Here is a 21,207-nt window from a genome sequence, read left to right on the forward strand (position 1 = left end):
GGTAGGAAGAAGCATGTCGATACGTAGCATAGCGTTTCACCTAAATGTGTTCAAACAAAAAGTCTATGAAAGCAACAATTGAGAGCCCCTTTGGGTGACAAGGATTTTGAACAATTACAGCTACAATCGCTTTTTTGCTATCAGTTTCAAAGAAAACAAGGACTGAGCATTGTTCTATGCCGTGTTTGTGAGAACAAATAGGAAAACTGTCCAAAATAAGCGTTTTCACAGCACAATTACCTCATCTCACATTGTAAGGATATAGTCAAATGTGTCCACACGCACCATACGTTTGCAACGTAGTTCTTGCTTTGGCCTATTGTTATGAGCTCCGTTCCAGAGGCGGTTGAAAAGATGCTTTCCTCAATAAACCCGCTGCATGGAAACCATATTTGACAGTATTCACCAGCTCCTTACGAGGCAAAAATTGCGAGCACATTTTGGCAACTAAAGCGTTGAGAGGCGAAAGCCGAGGATACTATGCCATGACGACTTCCGGTGGATGTGAGGTCAAATCATTCCCATGGCTATATCGATACCCTAATTGTACATCTTTCGGAAATCTTAAGTGTTAATTACGCTTAATTACACATTTTCATCTAATTTGACACAAATCCGACATTTTTCCGACCATTCTGCGACGATTTTCACTATGCCGTGACGACTTCTGGTGGATGCTAAGTCACACCGTTCCCGTGGCTATGGGGACGTCCGCGCTATTTCGACGAAATTTTGATATTTTTTTCTATAATTAATTAACTACTTAATCTGCAGTCATCAAACTTGGCTTCTAGGTTCATTTTTTCTTCCTCTATCTGAAGCAACCACAACCATTGGTTTTTTTCTATCCATTTTAGTTCCCGGGCTAAACGCGTGTTAAAGTATGAGCCATTAAAGGTATACGTATAAGCCTAGGAACGGAAACATGCTAGGAAAGGGGACCGAAACTTTCTGTGTGATCCGTCTGCATGGCTGAACTAGGAGCGGAGCTTTAGTGGCCTTGAATTCTACGCAGGGACATCACTTCTGGACTGATTGACGACTATTTAACGATCGTGGAGGCGTCCGAGTGTGACCTGTGGATTCGAACCTCGGGCGAGGTGCGGCTCAGCGAGTTTCTGGCCCTGCAGAGTGGGTACGCGTATATGCACTTCGAGCCGAAGTTATGGCCAGCATTCAACTTCTGGGACTGCGTTTGGGCGATCCTCAGTTTTCAGATTTCCTGGCCGAAAATCAGAGTGAGTCCGAGCTTCTATACATCAGCTCTGGCCTGCCATGATTTCGATGAAACGATTATTGGGAGTTCCAAATTAGCCTCCAATTCAACACAAATTCATTGTCGCAGTGTTACAGAATTTAACGATCAATTGGAGGCACGAATCAGAATGCGCAACGAACTGAGTAACCAAGCTGTTAATTTCCGCGTTAATAGTGAATTCTTGTGGATGTAGATGGCGCCTCGACGAGGAAGAAAGATTTGCGGCAGGTTGAGCAGATCTCAGTATGATATGAGGCAGATTTGAAAGAATTCCCATACGTAGCCAACATTCCTAGCCCAACACATAACAAAGAACAAGAAAACGTAGTTTCGAAATGCGTAGCAATCACGACCATGCGTCCTTTAGTTTCCGGTTGAGTCTAGGCTCCATTAGATTATTTATTTATTTATTTGTTATTTATTTATGACATACTGCAGGTCGTGAGGCCCTATCAGGAGTGGAAACAGAAACAGATCACAAATTGAGCTATAATACCAAAGTGCAAACAGAACCTGAGCAGCGGGAAATGACATGGAAAGGCAGAAAACAAGCTAACAAAACAACCTAAAAAAAGATAAGAGTGAAAAGTGTTTTTTTATTGTAAGCAGAATTTTGGTTTGTAATTTTAAGCTAAACCTGAAATCTATTTCTTCTGTGACTTAACGCCATATTAGTTTTAAATGCGGAGTTAGGCAGACCCTCTTGCTAGGCGGGCCGTATGCCACATTCTAGTCCCATCAAGCCTGCAATTTAGCGGAACAAATGAACTTGGCTACTTAATTTGTACTGCGAAAGTAATGCAACGTAATCACTAATAAAATAAACTATTCATTTCCGCAATATTTCTGAGAATATTTACTAACAGTAAAGAACAATGTTTACGCCGCACTTTCACAACGTTACGCGTCTTTATTCATGCACCACTTGCTTTCATTAGAACAGTGCGTGCCTTTCCCCCTTCATTTTTTTCCCGCCTAACCAGAAAATCAAGAACAGACATCTTCAACAGCGAGAATCCGGAGCCGTGAGGAAGGACTCTGCTCAAATGACCCGCCAGCGAACCTTCCTCAGAAGTATGGAAATGAGTAGAATGAAGTACTTGAACCGTCTGTCCGCAGATACGAAATAATAAAAGGTGCAAGAATAAATTATTTCATTGTAACGTTCACTGCGCTGAATGGAACTAAGCAAATATACTTCAATGCGACATGCTTTCAAAGCAGGGTGTCTTCGAAGTTTCATGCTGTAGTAGGTGATCGCTTTTATTGCAATGTGCTGCGAACTTCAGACTACGTCCCATACGAACTGTTACGTTGAATTTAGAGCCTGTGATACCACTCCGTTACTATGGGACGTTTCCGCGTCTAACTACTAGAACTAGTAGTACCTGTCCTGGTTTTACACGGTTCTTCCGAGGTTGACAAAGTTCGCTCTAGAATGGTTTGCCGCGCTCTCACAGCGTGTTTACGAATTTACAGCTGGAGTTTACGGAATGCGTGCGCCTGGGATCTATTTTATCGTAACACTGCTCCGGAACGCTATAGCCTGGATCTGATACCTGCAGATAAAGCTCACACGTCTCCTCACTCTTTTTCAGGCATTTATCTTGTGCTACAGCACCGAAATAATATTGTAGTGAAAGCTACATTGGCCACGAACTTGCGATTTCGCTATGGCGGTGCTCCGAGGAGGCACAGAGACCGACCTTCAGCCGTTGCCTAGCAACCGCCGAAGCTGGCGGACGCCGCGCGCTCGCCGCGCCATCTGGCATGACGTCACACCGCGCGCCTCGCCGCGGAGCCGCCGCCGCCGTTTGGTATGACGTCACAACGTTCGGCTCGTCGTTGCGCTCGCCTCCGCTCGCTTCGCCAGCCGAAATGCGACGACGCTACCGAAATGTCGTTAGACGAAACTGCTTTCGCTAAGTATATCCTGGCCTAGCTTAGGCAAGCCATTGCCATTTTTATCGTTCCGAACATCTTGGTCTCGTAAACTTATGCAGCCGACTGTACAACGGAAGTTTATATTGCAAATGGCTTCCCGTGAGCGCGGCGGCAACAGGGCAGTGCTGCATATTAAGGCGAATGTCTCATCGTTGTAAGCAGAAGTTGTCGACAGAAATGTCACGCTTTTCAATTGGTCGAAACGGTCGTGACGTCACAGTGCGCGAATTTCAAACGGGGCCAATTGTACTTTGGCTAGTAACCAGGCAACCAATTGAAGGGATCGTATAGTGATGCTCCAAGTAAGTTGGACTGAGCTTAGTTAATTGCTTAATTACTCAGTTAGCCTAATTAACTTTTCTAGTCAGGCCATATAAATAAATAAAACCGAGTAAGAAATTGGTCGAGCTCGGGAATCGAACCCCGGTCTTCGGAGTGTGAGACGAGCATACTATCCACTCCGCCATGCCAGCTCGATGGTTTGGGAATAACAAAGGTGCGTCTAGTGAATACGGTGTCTTCGCTCATTCCCATACTCCTCCCTTCCCTTCCGGCGAGGTTTAGGTTTCCACCGAGATATGAGGGACAGATACATTTACTTTCCTCAAAAACCAATTTACCGACGAGCGAGGCATACAACCGAATGGGCGATGGCGTTCTATGGACTCCTGGAAGCGTTGCAAGACGCTGTCGCGTTCCACTCTTAGAGGCGAAGCTTAAAATCTTATCCACACATCAGTGACCGCACTTTAGGCCACAAACGTGCCCCCCTGAATTTTGACGGGAGATCCACCGAGATATGTGAGACAGTTACTGCGTAATTTCCTTTCCTCAAATACAATTTTCATTTTCTTCCTTACGGGCCATCTTTGTCTTTCTTCTTCCACTCCGACTTCCTTCTTACCCCTGCGGTGCGGTTCAGGTGTACACCGAGATGACAGAGAATTACTGCACCATTTCCTTGCGTTCAAAGGGCAAGGCATCGCGCCGAACGGGTGGTGGCGTTCCGTGGACTCCCTGGCAGCGCTACAACACGCTGTCGCGCTCCACTCCTAAAGGCGAAGCTTAAGCGTCATTAATTAGCAGTTAACTAGTATTCAGGAACAAGTCACAAGTCAGTAATTAACCATTAATTAGTGATTTGTCGTCACATAGTAATTAGTACTCAATTACATGTGACGCCACCAGTGCCACAGAAGCAGTCAAAGTGGTCCGGAAAACGCTTTCGCCTCTACGCACTTTAGACAGTCAAAGTGCCCCCTGAATTTTTGCTAATCCATGCCACCACGTGCTCTTGAGCGCCACCAAGGGTGATGTATCGCACTAACAGTATTTTCTACAATCATTAGTACAACGCCATACACTGGAAACAGAAATTCACCCAGATAGAAGTAAATGGCTCATCGCCTAGCGCACTCCCGAAAGGGTGGTTCGGATACTATTCAGGAAAGGACTACCTGTTCTGTTCCTCTGTATGGATAAGTATTTAAGGAAGTCAGAAGGAGTAAAGTATTACCGTTCTCAAGACGAGAGTTTAGTATGAAGTAAATGTTCCGCTCACCAAGGCGTTAGTATGGGAGTTAATAAAGTATTATACGCTCCTTTACAGTTGACTTTTTGGTAGTCGCCAGGAATATGTGTCTGTTTTTATTAAGTAGTTTCTACGAGGAATTTGTGAAGCAATTCGTATTACTAAAAGTTTGCATTTATGGGGCCCACAGGAGTAAATTTCACAGCATTGGGGAGCTCATTAGGAATGCAGGACTTCCATGCAGGCCTAACTTTAGAGGTTTGTGTTTCAGAGCCAATGCGGCAGCAGAATTACAGTGACTGATTGAAAACAATATCTTCGTTGGATGCAAAACACTCGAACTAAGTGTCCAGCATCTGGCTTTGGATGCTTGCATAGAAGTGGTGCTTTGGTTCCTGTATAAAATAAGAAGAGTGCCTTGCCCCGCGCTCTCTTCGAGTATTCAGTCTGAAATACCCACAAGAATGAAAACAGACACGCCACCCTTACTATCGAGGAGGACAGATTGAAAGGCTCTGCCTTTCGACATTCAGACATGTCTTGGTATCGCTGATTACACGGCACAACGTCAAAAGAGGTGAAAGGTTCCTTCTGAAAGAAATATTAGGAAAAAGTAAGCAGAGCGAAGCAATTCCACCTTTAATTTGAGCCGCTGAGCCACTGTGGCGGCTTTCGTTAGTATTTCCACATCTACAAACGTTGGAAGGCAACTGTGCTATCTTCCCCAAAGTCCCATTCCTCCAGCTTGAAACGGGTTTAGTGTAAATGTATAGAGCAGTTTTATCACTTAGCATATTTCCAGACGCTAATGTGAGCGGGAATGGAATACAGTGCACACCATCCTAACTAGCTTTTTTTTTGAGGGGGGGGGGGTATACATAAGACGAGGCTTGCGTACCTTTCTAGCAGTTTTTGAGGTTTTTCGTTTTGTTTTTTACATCGTCACCGGTGAGACATTTGTCAGGCTTTGTACTGTACATTTTTTCACTGCTAAAACTGCTCGAATGGTAATTATGCCTGTTGATCAATGATGAACTCACTACATCTGAAACTTACGTCCGCTTGTGAAATCTTCAGCTTGAGACTAAATAAGTGGCCGAAGACCCGCACTTCGTTCATTTCGCCGACCATTTCTCGCCCATCAAAGTTACAGCGACAGCAATGAGGTGCAGCGATGTATACTACCACAGTGCCTACTCTGTAGAACGAGTTTGATGTAACGTTGAAATTTGGGCTTATTGGCTCATGCTTCTGAACAGTTGCGCAAGTTCCAACAAATTTAAAGTTGTTGGAAGTTAGCGCTGTGTGTGTACTCATTCACCGGTTCCTTGTCTTGTTGACTGGTCAGGAGTTTGATGTGAGCGGCATACCATGAACCTCCAGAAGAAAAGGACGGCTGTCACCAGAGACAGACAGCAATCATCGTATTTGAAAGATGTTTATTTCGCAATATAACCATCAGCAACAGTCTGAAAAGGGTGCAGTCAACTTTGGCGAGGACACTTGAGCATGGAGGCTAAAAACAAACAACGGTTTAATACCTCTGAAACACATGACTCTAACCTGTGCAGTATTCGGGTGCCACGGCGTCTGCCGTGAGCTAAGAAACTCTCCGGGTGCTTGACAATAAGGCTTGGAAGCACTCTCTTACGCGCAGACGTGGCATGCATCTGGCATTAGGCAAAATAGGCTTAACGTTAGCATAGATACACGCGCAGTTGCAGAAGTTTCATAAATCGCCACTTGTACACGGCTGTTAAGCATGGCGTTTAAAACCCCAGAGTTGTGGCACAGTAGGCCGTTCAGCACAAATTCATAGGCGCTCACATACGTCCACTCGCTTTACACTACAGCATTGCATTGAAGTCAATACATGGCTACAGTCTCAAATTCAAGAGAATGGATCATCGAATGGTCATCCCCAGTTTCCTTCAGGAGAATGCAACGATGAGTTTTTCTGTAGTGGGAAGTTCTCCAAGTATCGTTGGTGCAGCCTTTGTCAAAAGTTTTGAGGCCAGGGGGTTTGCTTCTCAAACACACTTTTTGGTTCGTAATGCATCTACAGCGCTTCAAATTTGCTGAAGGTAAGAAGATTTCTGGTCCTGCCTCCTCCAACTGGTAGGACTACCACGAATGTTACAGGAGACCCATTGCGAGGCTCAGAAGCAAACCCTCTGGGCTCTAAACTTTTGTCAAAGATTGTACGTGCAGCCTTTATGCAGTATTAGGACAAATGCTTTTTATCTTACATGACGGATCCCAGTAACTTATCAATTCACGAAACTGGGTGGACATAACGCAAGATAGAGAAATTATTGTCAGTTACGAAATACAGTTGAATAAAGACAAAAGACAAAGCGGTAGATGCTACGAGAATTCATGGCATATAAGCCCAAAGAAAATAATTGTCGTATAAGGATACACCTCCTTACTGAAAATTGTCGTTTGAGTACTTTTGTTTTCAATGTAACGGCGCAAACAACGTTAGAGGTCGCTTGCTGCAGGTACTGTGTCATAGAGATTACCGGAAGTAGTTCATTGAAGTTTTTTTACTTGTCATTTGTTTTTTCATGCTATATTTTCAAGAATTAAAGACCCTTGTGAGCGTCCAGTGAAACTGTGTGTTTGAACGGCGTGTACAAAACGTATTGTATATTCGGGACGCAAGGAGAGGACACAACAATCTGAAACACCCTGCCGGAACAGCGTCAGCTGTCCACATAGCACTACCATATAACAACAGCTCTCGCCTGCAGTCAGTCGCAGGGAGGCGACACAACGTTGTATTTTTTTTTTGCTCTGGTCCCCATTTGGCTCCGGCGTTTGAAGCTTGTCTATGCACTAGGCTCAAAAACATTGCTAATCTACCGAAATCCCCGGCTGTAGCCGGCGCACACTAACGAAGCTTCGTGCACAAACTAAAGGAGAAACTGAGCACGAATGAAGCAGACAAAAACGCGTGTTGCTTTTAAGAAGAGCAGCCAACGCTTGATCTGTACAGAAGACCACGAGAATTCTACAAAAGGTATTTACACTCAGACCTTCGTCACGGAAGCAGTTGGTATCAGTCACCGCGTGCGCCGCAATGTTGTTATACAGCGCGAACAGTTTGCGACCAATTACGGATGATTTTTCTTTTCTTTGCAGTCAGTCTTCTCTGCGAAGTTATCGTTTTGCGTCATGAAATTCTTGCCCACGACAGTCGGTTTCTCTTCAGCCGATTGACGCTGACCTGTGCGGCAAAGCATGCGAATAAACTCTTGAGTTTGACTCCTATCAGGCATGCCTTAGCTGAGCCCCGTCAGCGTTTTAGAGAACGAGTAGATGATCTGTAAACTGTCTATAGGAACTCTATAGACTGTCCAATAAATGTATTTTAGGGCCTGGGGTGTCCTCAGCTTTCGCCACGCGTTCTGCCCATATGCTTTCCATAACAGCAGCACAGGCTGCTGAGTAGGCAAACGTAGTAGGCATCAGTAGGCAAACGTAGTCGCTTGTATTTAGTTGCTTACTGTCTTTTACGGTGGCATAGATAGGTGCATCGTGCACAAGGGAAAGTGCACATACATTCTCATTCTCAAAACCATTCGGTCTGACTTTTCGTGAAGATGCGCAGTATAAGTTAAGTGTATCGGGAAGTGTGTTTTATGGCCCATAAACGGTAGTATATCAAAAAAAAAAAACTAAGAGTGACTCTGCTTTCGGGTAGAGCAGTTCTGAGCCGTCTTGGTGCTGTTTATGTGGCACTTAACGGGCGCTTAGACTGTTGTTCTGGTTTTAACCGCCAGGGGAACTACTAAAGTGCCCCTGAAACGCCACTGCACTGTACGGAGACCGCAAAGAGTTTTTTTTAAGAATGGCGAAGGGCATAGTTCAAGGCGACAAGGTAGAGAAATACTATCGGCACGCCTTAACATTTTGTATGATGATGTTCTTTCAAATCGGCAGCTTGAATCCCTCTGAAACATACACGTAGATTTTTATTCGACGCAGTCCACCAGCGAAATCGATGAACAGCAATTCCGGGCCTCAAAAGCAGACTTTATGGGGAACATAAATGCGACACTCAGTTCTAGGGACCGAGTTTTGTCGAAGGCAGTTCACGTCATGCTTTTCTCTTCCAGTGCTTGCTCTCAATTTGGCACTTTATTCACCTTTGTATGCCTATCCAACTCACTGCAAGACCGTTAGATTTGCATTTTAGATGTTTTACACGTCAGTAAGAGATGTATGCTAATATGTTGCCAGAGGGTTGGCGTCGAATCTGCTTACTGAGCAGAAGTGAACACCTGTATTGGAGCTCAACTATATCCCATATCCTGGACTGTCCCAAATTCTGCTATTGCACTTCAGTTTTCTCCTTCCTGCATATGCTTGATTCAGCGCAAATTCTCAGAATACTGTACTTCCTTGCGATGTTTGACACGGCATTGGAAGCCTGCGCAAGTGTTTGATCTGGACACGTAATGTATGGAAGAGGATGTCTTAAGGACTAGATGCATCATCAACATAGTGGAGCAGTGTACTTCTTTCAAACGTGAAACTGTGCATAAAAGCAGGATGCATTCCTATTTACGTGTTAACCAGTTATAATCGATGCCGATACCCTGCCGCCATTTAGGGCGTGGATGATGCAGAAGAAACAAATGCATAAGCAAGGAGAAGTGCTACTCAGGCGGCTTTTGTAAACGAGTGGTAAACGAGGAGGACAACCATTTGCGCGCAGCTAACGCGTAGGGCTGTCTTTCTCACCTACCCTCGCAGCACGAGCGTAGTGAGTGCCTTGAGACTGCACTGTCTAATACAGCCAGTATAGCAAGAGCCCTTTGTTGTTTGCCAGCGGGAAAAAAAAAGTGAAACTCTGCCCACCTACACGGGGACATTTAAAAAAAATGCAGAATAAGACCTGCTTTTGTGCCATAAAGTCGACGTTAATTGCTGGCCTACCTAAGGAAGTTAGTGTCCGCACATACTCCCACAGCATTTTCATCGCACAGGTACCTACATGGACATAAAGAAGCATTTCAAAGCGACGGTACGGAGGATGACGACCCGATAAGCCATTAATGCTATAGTTATTCAAGGCGGTGCTTGCAAAACGCTAACTGCGTTGCACAGTCTCGCATACATGCTCGACACATTTCCGTCACGCTTATGAGTGAGCTTGCGGTCTGGCGGAGGACACTTTCGAAAAGGCACTGTTTCCTACTGATAATACGAAGCAATAAGAAGCGATTAACGCGTGCTCAATGGCGGACCATACGACTCCTGCCTCAAAAAACAAAATTCAAATGGACAACACAAAGCTACCCAGCAAAGTGCAAAACTTTTTTTTCTATGTTTTAGTCACGTTTCAAGTAAATATGAGCTATATACTCGAGCAGGCTCGTAAGGTAGCGACCCTCGACCTCTCCTTTGTTGCGCTTGCTTCAACACGTGCGTTCAGTCTTTTAACTGGCTTTCACACTCACCTAGTTATCATCTGTTCACTTTATGCGTTACGGGTGTTACACATAAAAACTCCCGGATAGGTGTAATTTTGTATGAAATTCCAGCTACGAATACACGTAAGTTGAGGTGTACAGTGGGGAAGAGGAAAGATCCGCCTCCCAGTAATATTGATACTGATAAAGTGTAAGTGGGACAAACTGCCACTTCTGGCATCAACGGTGCTTTACAGCGGTATCATACAATATTGAAAGCACGCCTACGAAGCGGTGGCGCCACATGGAGCTAGTGTAATAAAATAACCACATATATTCTCCATGTACTTGTAACGCATAGAGGGCGGTAACAAATTATATTATGTGGTAAATTTACCTCCGCTTCCTTGCTCGTAACGGCAGATAAAATAAATATACAACGGAAAGCAAAACATACTAAACCAAAGTGACTTTGCAGTCAAGGAAGCATTTAAAATTGCGCACTTGTGGATTCATGATCTTGTATTCGAAGGGTGCCGCTTTATTCATTTTATTGACTACAATAATGAAAGAAACGAGGACACAAAACAAAAAACAAAAAGAACAAAACAAAAATACAAAATCACAATTTACACCACAAACAATGTGAACTTTCCATTTAACTAATTTAACGAAAGTTGTGGCTCTGCTGCTGCAGCAGTGACCACAATACCAAACAAAATTGGTGAAACTCTATAAACTGTACATATATAATGTTTGTAAACAGTAGGTTAAAAACTTAGTAGACCACTTGTAAGAGAGTCACCGCTATTATTCCTTCAATATGACGACCTGAAGTCTCTTTACGGAAAGTAGCCGTTGATGCGGAATCGGCGGCATGTTGGAAGAATATTGTTACCACGCAGTCTACGTCAACGTTCCTATTATGTGTAAAAACAGTTGCGACCTAAAAACTTTCACCCGAAAGCTGTACAGTATTATCTAAATGGAATCTTGACATCTATAGCCGATATCTGGACGACAGTGAGCAATAGCACTGCATAGGTTTTGTTGGTGGACGAATGATTGGCACATCTAAGGAATGAACCATCTTTGTAATTCCAGTAGCGAAACAGCGAGCAAGTATAGTGCTGATTACATAGTTCTTAAAAAGCCGCAGTAAGTGCAATTTCCCGCAATCTGTAAAGCTTAAGAATAAAAACTGTGCTCACATATGGCCAAAAGTGTGGCAGAGGGCGCCACGAATCAAGTTTAAAAACATGGGTGACGTCCTCTATCTTTAAAACGATTGATGAAGATTCACATAGTTCGCAGTACTTGTAAGCATAGGTGATGTCCCGTAATGTTAAGACCATAGATAAATATCCACATATTTCGCAGTACTCGTAAAACTAGTTCACGTCCTCTGTTCTCAATATCATCGATAAACACCCACGTAGTTCGCAGCAGTCGTAGCGTGTCACTTACGAAAGACTACTGGGCTGTCGGCATTTAAAAAAAAAACCATTTTTGCATACCAAGAACCACAACTTTTATGGAAACGTGCGCTACCGAGGGTTCTAACAAGGCTGCCATTACTCCCTGGAACTTTCCAGGAAATTTTCATGGAGCAGTTCGGGCACACGACTGCGATTTTTACACAAGAGTAAAGCAACGAAGCAACCACTTTATATTGTTACAATTTTCACCACTCCGTCGCTTATCGACGCCTGCGCTCCAGGATGTTTTCTTTGTCCGAGCTCCGCGAAAAAGTCCAGGACAAAACTGCACGAAAACTGCGACAAAATTTCTGGAGCACAGAAAAGCAAAGGCATCGCACTGCCTCTAGTGTTTGCGTACTCGTCAGTTGACACTGACTGATTCGCGGACACATAACGCTCTTTTACGCTGTCTGAACAAAACAGTGTTCCAGGACACATGGCATCTGTGGTTCAGGATAGAAGTCCTTGATCGCACACAGTGCAAAACCATCGGAGTGTCTCTATGCTTGGCGTACCCTTTGACTGACACTGACTTCCCTTAATCCTCTCCTATCATGTCCGCAGTTTTCATCGAAAACTGCGAACGGCGTCCGTTACAACTCTACGAATCATTGAACTGATACCGCGGACCACCGTACATATGAGCGATGAATGAGGATATGTGAGGAAACGACAAAGCATACATAACTGGTACGCACTTGCACATAACGCAGTGCGAAAAAGCGCGCATGAATACTGGTGCAACAATAATAACAAACGGGAAAAAGTACGCAGAAAGAAACAGTTCCACTACAGAACGGCAGGGCGGACAACGCTGCGCTCACACGCTCGGCGCGCTGAAAAAGTCCCTGGTGGCCAGAGGCGGCATTAACCCGAGGCGTAGTGCAGTGCCGGTGGCCCGAGGCAGTACACAGTGCCGTGCGTGGCGCTGTTCCCTCTTCTCCCCGCCGATGGAATGTTAGCCGTTGATTGTACGGGAATCGTGGCTTCGTGGCCTGGCACGGTTCATCTTGGATGTGGAACAGGAAGTGACGCAAGAGGAAGGGAATCGGGTGGCACGGATCACTCCTTGTTGAGATAGTGCAGCACGTAGTGCTGAATAAGGTCGTAGCAGTACTTGTACTCGGTCTGAAAAGAACGAAGAAAAAAAATACTTAGTGTCCTATAATTACAATATTTTTTTGGTAATGCGACAGAATTACAAGATTTTGGTGCATTTACCGGAAGTGACGTCAGTTCTGGTTTAGTGACGTCACTTTCTTCCAGAAAATTGCCGAATTTTTGTGACCAGTGACGCATTTCGGCCCCATGACGCTTCTAATGCTATTCAGCGAACTTTTGCATCTCAATTTGCAATTTAATTGAGTTTGCAAATAATTTTACCAGTATGCATGTACTTTGCAGGTATTTTGTAGCTTTTGAGGCGGGACAGCCGGCAGAAGTAAATTTGCTCTGAAGTACTCGTCTAGAGGAACTTTCTAAGGTGGAATAGGTATCACAGGCAGTGACCCCGGGTTGGATCCCTGGACAAGAACGTGTTTTTTTTTTTCTGAACTACAATGTTTGTGACATAGTTGAGTAGCCTTTCATTTTAATCGAATAGCTGAGCGCAGGTTGCATGCTATGCAGTAATTTCCACCGTAGTTGCTTCGACGGAAGGAAGGCATCCAAATGTATCTGTGTCATTGTAAACAAACTCGCTTCTATTCACTAAAACCTGGGCGTACACTGCACATAGATTTGATAAAACAGAAGTTCATTAAAGGGACCTTGAGGAGAAAAGTTTGAAACTGAGTACCGCATTCTAATGACAAACAGACCGCTATCACTGAAAACGGTGCTTATATAAGCTAGAGCAGACCAAAAAACGAAATAAGATGACGAGTTTCAAATGACTGGTGGGATTTGCTGCCGGAAAAAGGTCAACATAGCCAGTAAGAGCAAGATAGTCAATTTTCACTAAGAACAGTAACCGGATTCAGTTGTACACAGTGCCTCTTTAACGCCGGATGCCTATGTTTATCAGGTTAATACCAGCGCTCGCTAAATGCAAAAAAAGAATGCCGCATATTTCGCTGCACATTTGAAAGACCCAACGGTAGCTACAACTACGACAGCACGATATGTGCTCAAATACGGCACTGTTTCCGGACAACCATTTAAAATGCGTTTAACTTTTATACCTTACGGCCCTGACATGAATCGAGTGCTTCTCTTACCAATCGGCACTGAAATTCTCTTGGACGTCCCATGGAACATCCACAGGATGTCCTAGGGAGTTTCATTGCCCATTGGGTTTCGATTTCAGTTTGCCATTAGAAAATGCGATTAGTTTCAATTGTTTTACACCAGTCGGTCTTGCTGATTTTCCATTCGTCGTCCGGAAGCAACGGTGAGCAGACGTTCAAACATCTGAGCAGCCAATTGAAAGTAGTGTGTGCAAGGGTGGTCCAGAGAGCGGTGTACTCACCATGTTCTCGACAAGCTGGGGCCGATGGCGGCGCACCGTTCGGACGGCCTGGAAGACGTCCACCTCCCCGTGTTCTACGACCTGCTCGATGGCAACGTTGGCCGCGCAGTAGACGCCGGCGCGACTCTTGCCGTTCCTGCGACAATTGGCGAAAACAGAAGGAACATGAGCGTACGCGTCCACGAGTAGCGCGAATCGTTCCAAGGTTGTGCACTCAGAGAACAATCCTACGAGCCAGTACGTCACGTAAAAAAGAAAAAAAGAATTCGGCACACTTCAGACTGCTTACGTGTGAGAATGCGAAAGTATTATTTGTAGAACTGCCGAAGGTAGACGCACAGATTAGTGTTGGGCTTGTTTCCGATGCTGCCGTGCCTAATTACTGCGAGACCCATTTATAGCTGATTGCACTGCTCGCCACCTAGAGTTACCGGTGCCCAGTACACTGCACATGTTGAATTAGAATCATGATGCAGGGTATACCAAGGGTCGGACAGTGACGGGCGAAAATCTTGATCCACATGCCTAAGCCATGCATGGCGGTCGTGTGCAAATGCGCTGACCTCGATGACGCGAAGTTGAAATGAAATTCGTTGCCGCGTCAAAAGACGTTCCGATGTCCTCCGGACTTCGTTGCCTAGACAGAGGACGCCTGCTTATGTGCTACTAGGACTTAAAATGCTTTCGAATTAAAAATAAAACCTGGGAAGGAGTGCAGCATGAGCGTTGTTAAGCATATAGTGATAAAAAATAAAAGGCCCAAGTCGGCCCTACGTGAGGGTCCATGGAGCGTTCTATTGGTCAGGGCTAAGTCTCAGCCATCACGTGTGGCCGTCTACGGCGTGCCCGGAGAAATAGAAAAGAGAACGCCTTGACGGAAGTTTGTTTCCGGATAGCCAAAACCGGTTGCATGACGTCCAAAGAGTTTTTTTTTTCCCTGCAAGCTTCAAGCGCGCCTTTTCCAGCCCATGAGCCGTAAGTTTAGCAGATGTCCTAGCAGGGAGACACGCACGTGGATATGACGAGAACGGGGCCGTAGGTGGTCCTCTGGCGCCATCTCTCGACCATGTTCATGAGCTCGACCAGGGTGTTGGTGGAGGTGGGCACCTTGTGGCGCTCCGGCCAGCAGGTGATCTGAAATATCTGCGTCGTCTTCGGCTCGGCCTTCACGCCCGCCATCAGCTCCGTCAGCGAGACCACCTGCGCAAGGTGCGTTGATTAGCCGATATTGTAACGGGCGTGAGCGCTGTAAATTCTACGTGCCAAAGTTGTATTGAGATTAACTAATCATACTCTGTGTATGACACCTCATTAATTCTTCAAAACTTGGAGTTCATGTTTTAACATCCTTACTTGTAAATGCAGTGATACGTCTACAAATGAGACCCCGATAGCTTTCCCAGAATCTTGGGAATTTTTTTTTTTAAATATGACCGGACAAGGTGCTAATAAGCGATTACGCCTTGCATTGAAGCATACACTGCAAATGTGAGGGATTTACAGCATACTGTGTACTGAAGCAAACTAGGGTTCTTTAAGGAGCAACGAAGTCTTGATGTATCGAAGTTTTTTTGCACTTTGCCCCCATCGAAATGAGGCTCGCTCGATCTCAATTTCAATTCATTAGCTAGGGCTCATCATGCTATAGCCGTTGAGCATGCCAGGCACTTGCACATGGTGCCGACGTTTCGGCAGCTCAGGGTGTGTTGTCATTCCGAATGCACGGCCGTATGGCTACGGCAGTGTCATAGGAATAAAACGCTTTCACTGCTCGATGAAAGGCGACCATTCGGTGCTCCAAAAACCATGAAGAGCAGCGCCACCTGTTCGAAAAAAGCCGGCGTTCCAAGAGGGCGGATCAAAGACACTAAGCGATTTCTACACCGGCTGACCGTTATGATTGAAATAGTATTTTGTTTAGTCAAATGAAGGCAATAAAGAAATGATAACGCTCCGTCTTAGCAGTTTAGCACTGCGTTTCGGGGGTGGCAAAGGAGGGATTGATTTCAATTGGTTTCCTCAACTTTTCATTTTGCTATTTCGCGGTCGAACTTAACGTACACAAATTATCGGCAATGCATCCACAGGTGTGAATCGAAATTTTGGTCAGATATTCAGAGGCTTCTGAGCCGTTGGGAGAATGGTGGGAGCGGGAATCAGTTAAGGCGTTTGTTCAGTTTTTCTTCCCTTACAACTCCCAGCCAGCTTTATGGAAATAAAGGTCATTATAAATCACTGTTTCAAAAGCTATGAGACGAGAAGCGTTGCTTAACCCCAAGTCGCGGTGCCGAATTGCAGGGTTATCTTGGCAGCCGTCATAAAAGATTTTGTTTATGGGGTTTAACATCCCAAAGCGATTTAGGCTATGAGGGACGCCGTAGTGAAGGGCCCCAGAAATTTTGACCACCTGGGGTTCTTTAACATACACTGACATCGCACAGTACACGGGTCTCAGGAATTTCGCCTCCATCGAAATTCAACCGCCGCGGCCGGGATCGAACCCGCGTCTTTCGGGCCAGCAGCCGAGCGCCATAACCACTGAGCCACCGCGGCGGCCGTCGTAAAAGAGAACAACTCACCTTCTTGTTTATCCTGAATATCCAGGTCTTGATCTTGGGGTAGTGGTTGTACGAGACGACGTCCACTGTGAACACGGGACCGTACTTCTTACGCTTCTCCTTCTCTGTAGGCCAGAACGAAGGGTACGCCTAGAAGAGAGGGGATCGCAAAATAAGCGATTTTATTGTAAATAACTATGTAAAAAAACTAATTACACGGCAGCGGCAGGCTCTACGGTTTCCTCTTATGAACGCACTGAACACAGGGACACCTAATTAGATTGTGCTTTGGCAGTGCGATAGCAATAGAAGCTGCTGATGCCTTTACCGGAAGTAATATCACTTCCGGTCTGGCCACATCACTTTCCTCCACCCATTTGGCGTATTTTATGGGTAACTACGTCCCTCCAATGAGGCTTTAGTGCTCTCTCAATAAAAATACGTGGTGCGAGATGCCACACTATGTAGACTCATAATCGACCCACAAAGCACTGCCGAGAGAACTTTATGGTTGATGTTGTGCTAGGAATATGCGCTGTGCAGCACTGTTCGGATGTATCCTTGTTAAAATAGCTCACAGGCTCTAGCTGGAGTATTATGTAAAGAGGGACCACAGAGAAACTGCAAAGAAAATTAAATATGGCTATGCATTATTTTAGATAGCAACTCAAGAGTGCGGACATCATTTAGGCAGACTACATGCGGTGACTGCAGATATGAGCCTCAAGAACTTGAAGAAGCACCTGGAGGGATTGATGCTTATTTTGATGGAATTACTGACTACGCTTCGCCACTAAATATTTCCACTCCGTGGCGATGACATAGCATTTTACTGCGGTGGTCACTCACGTTAGATGGTGGAGGGCTGCAGAGGACGATTATTGAGTTGCAGTCGTGGTCGTAGACCAAAGACCACAGGTCCTGCGCTGTCCGGACCATGGGCCATTCGGTCACGATGTACTCTTTGGAGCGGCTGTAGCCCTGCACGATTCGACGTGGAGCTTTGTCATTTGCTACGCAAATAGTAGCTGTATAAGAGGCGTTCTCTCACTGGAGATCATGTATTTAGGCCTAGAAAATGTGGACCAACGCTTAAAGCTTCTGAAATATTCAGCATCGGAAACAACCAACATCGCTCTTTCATATGATCCAGATCATAGTATTGCATTCCTTGTCCATTGCCTGTAATGTGACAACTGTCTGCTGAGTTAAGATGAAGCTCCTGAGGTAGAAGAGGACCTCCGAATGATTCAGAAGCCACTTACGTCAACGAAAACTGCATTGATGTAGTCCGTGTTGTCGTTGCTCTGGAATGACGTCAGGTACGGTCGAAAGTTGTCGGCTGGAAGAGGGTAGGTTAGAAAGAATCGTAAGAGGGAGGTTTCGACTCGACAGAAACATCTGTAGTAAAGATCATGAAAACAGTAGAGCTTGTCAAGCGCAAAAAAAGCACAAAGATAGCGTCCAGTGTAGGCAGGTATGAATGATAACACAGTATGTAGACGCTGTAGTTGCTCTAGCTTCCGTGTAAAGGTTGGGGAAGTATCGTACGGTTCCCTTATTCTTCAGCAGATGTACACATGTGCATTCGACATTTGACGATCACACCCGTTTTCCAGAATTACGAACGTATTTTGCATTTTTCTCTTGCTTTAATTTTTGTGTTGGTAGTTAACAGCGTATGATAGTTTCATTTTTACATGCCTACTGCAGTTGCACTACACTTTTCTTGTGCAATATGTCGTGTTCAGTTTGTTTGTTCGACTTCACTAGAATAAATCTTTAGAACGCAGGTAGGCATCTTGAATAAACAGCGCAAACGACGACAAGCACAAGAGACAAGGAAACGGACGACACAGCCGCCAAAACGTGTTAACGCAGGTATGCGCACATTCCACGATTGATCGGCGTGTGTCGGCGTAACCGAGCGCGGTGTGCAGCGGAGGATAAAAGGTTACGAAAGGTCACGAAAGCCGCATCCGTTCAGCACAGCGTGTTCCGTACGCGGTCGCCTACGGTTCGTGTACTGCAGCAGTTGCGCACAAAAATTTCCTTAACGGAAAGTGTAACCAATCAAAAACGTTTTGCGACTTTGTTTTTGATTATATTCTGCCTTATATTTGTGCTATAGTCGTATCTTTGAAACGTCGTATGGACAAGAGTGGCGCTGGTGAACGCTCTCGTGCTTAACTTACGCGCAACGTAAACACCACCGAAAGTAGAAGATTCTACAGCCGCCGGAACAGCTCAGTACTACATAAAGCCACGTACGCGACATACGGAGGGCGTGAGTTTGGATATCGACGGTGAGAAGTGTTTTTTTATTTAATAATCGATTGGCTTTCAGCCCCAAAATGATTCCACTATTAATGAACCCTTTATGAGCACTAGAAATTAAAGAATAAAACATTTTCCTATGCTTTTCTTAGTTTCGGTGACTGTCTCCTCCATATGAACATCATCAGTGAGTAATGGCACGGTGTAAGTGCCTTTTGAGGCTGGGCGCATCTGTGTTTCGTCACATCTTCAGGCAATATTACATGTCGGAATAAATGCGGCATAAAAGCGAATACTAGTTGTCTAATAACACAAGGGTCAATTGTTTGATCATGATCCCATATCTACTATATAATGATTTCACGCTTCATGGAGGCCGTGCTGCACTTCTGAAGTCTGCGAGTGCAAGCTCGTGCATTTGAAGGAGAACACGCTACATTGGTGCTAATCAACTGAATAATTACCAAACTGACTGACAGCTTTCATAAGAGAACGTCTTGCTTAAGCTCCCGAGTGTCCCAGTCCAGTAACCCGGAAAAAATATATAAATGCGCATCGAATAACCTGCTTTTCAAAGGCATTAAATAGCGTCGTGATACAAAGCCCACAAGGCAGAAGGTCATTCGAAACCATAATACGCTAACATACTTTGTTTACTTCTTTCTGTTAAAAAAAAATTATAGCCTCTCCTTTTTTTATGGCGCCATTCGTTATCAAACGAGATAATAAATAAAAAAGGACTACTTAGCATCGAATTCTTTTTACATATAGCAACTGCGGGCATAGTCACAATGCTCTAAGAAGGGTACACAACAATTTTAAAGGAGCAAACTCAGAAGCCATTTTGGGAAGCACGTTACTGGATAAACCAAAGAAGATTTGAATACGGTACAGGAGAGGTTGCCCGTGCAGTACTGCCATCACCTGTGTTCTATATTGTCCTTTGGCGCAGTTTCGTGTCTTAATGTCTTAATGGGACGGAGCAAGCTAGGCAGTTTAAATATAAACAATTGCGAAGATAGACTGACACTTACGGGGCACTGTTGCAACGTCTCGGTTCTTGTCCCTGTTTTCGGGTCGGTGTCCTCCGGCACAGTCGCCGATCGAAAGCTTCGATGACATTTTGCATATTTTCTGGCAAAAGCAGAAAGAATGAAGCAATTAGACATAATAACCAATCGCAAGGACTGAACTTGCTACTGTAGTCTCAGGAGTTGTTCCAACAGACACACCCCGCCACTTACCTCGTATTCCTTCTGATACTCGTTGACCTTAGTGATCGGGTTTTTCGCTGACTTGAACTTGAGTTGTTCAGAGAGCTCGGAGACTGGGAACCACGTCTTTCCACATACGTACGCCTCTTCTAGGGTTTCGTACACAAACTTATACGCCTCCTGCGTGCAGAGAGAGAGACGAACAACTTTTCAGTTTGGTTTGGTTTGGTTTCATTTCGTTTATGGGGTTTAACGGCCAAAAACGATTAATTGGCTTGCCGGAAGCTTTAAGAATGAACAAACACTGCAAAGATTCGCGGCACTGTTACTGTGCAAGAAGACAATCATGTTCGCCATTCTGCAGGACAGATAGAGAGAACCGGTGTTCCTCACCACAGTGTCGACCATCCCCTTCCTGGCGGCGCGCAGCTTCTTGGTGTAGCCGAACACGTCGTACACGCCGTCTTCATCGGCCAGCTCCAGGTTGGCGTCGATGCACATGTAGGTGCCCGTGCGGCCACACCCGTCACTGCGGAAGAGCGGCGAAGATGAGCACCACACATAGCTCAGCAGAGAACAGCGGGAATCATTGGCTGGCATTGGGACACTGGTTGGCTCATATATAAAACATTTGCACCACGCAGAAACTACACTCTCTACCCCGAATTAAAAGATGCAGTATAAGCTAAAAGGACAGTGTTTGCTTTTCGAAAGTAATAAAGAAATGCCGCACGGTCATCCGAGCTGTTTACGCTCGGCTGTTTGTCCCATAGAAACTTGGAGTATACTGTACATAACATATCAAACACCCATCTTACAAGTGAATATTAAACCTTCAAATATTATCCCTTTTCATATATATTAAAATGATATCTGTGTTGAATAAAAACCTTGTATCAACCAAACTATCATTCCCATAATAACACGTTGCCAACAACTAATGGCGAACTAACCATCGGGATGTGACGTTCAAGCACTCCAAGGGGTCTTCAGTTGAAGCATACAGCTACCATTACCAAGAATCAGTGTCATCTTCTGTTAGGTAGTGGTT

General features: G+C 45.0%; 1 protein-coding gene across 4 annotated transcripts in view; it reads right to left on the reverse strand.

The window, feature by feature from the left end:
* Nucleotides 1-6,155: 6,155 nt before the first annotated feature.
* Ptp36E (protein tyrosine phosphatase 36E) overlaps nucleotides 6,156-21,207 on the reverse strand; it is a 154,799-nt gene continuing 139,747 nt past the window's right edge. For all 4 annotated transcript variants that reach the window (XM_089549712.1, XM_089549705.1, XM_089549729.1 and 1 more), the window contains exons 10-18: nucleotides 20,550-20,685; nucleotides 20,187-20,336; nucleotides 19,977-20,076; nucleotides 17,931-18,007; nucleotides 17,515-17,646; nucleotides 16,687-16,815; nucleotides 15,120-15,307; nucleotides 14,108-14,243; nucleotides 6,156-12,765 (exon numbers count right to left, since the gene is read on the reverse strand). In XM_089549712.1, coding sequence (XP_089405838.1) covers nucleotides 12,700-12,765; nucleotides 14,108-14,243; nucleotides 15,120-15,307; nucleotides 16,687-16,815; nucleotides 17,515-17,646; nucleotides 17,931-18,007; nucleotides 19,977-20,076; nucleotides 20,187-20,336; nucleotides 20,550-20,685 — 1,114 coding nt within the window. In that variant the 3' untranslated portion in view covers nucleotides 6,156-12,699. The remainder of the gene's footprint in view (nucleotides 12,766-14,107; nucleotides 14,244-15,119; nucleotides 15,308-16,686; nucleotides 16,816-17,514; nucleotides 17,647-17,930; nucleotides 18,008-19,976; nucleotides 20,077-20,186; nucleotides 20,337-20,549; nucleotides 20,686-21,207) is intronic.

The sequence above is a fragment of the Amblyomma mixtum genome, chromosome 1 (assembly GCF_055824585.1).
Source record: "Amblyomma mixtum isolate Tamu chromosome 1, ASM5582458v1, whole genome shotgun sequence".
NCBI classification, from domain to species: Eukaryota; Metazoa; Arthropoda; class Arachnida; order Ixodida; family Ixodidae; genus Amblyomma; species Amblyomma mixtum.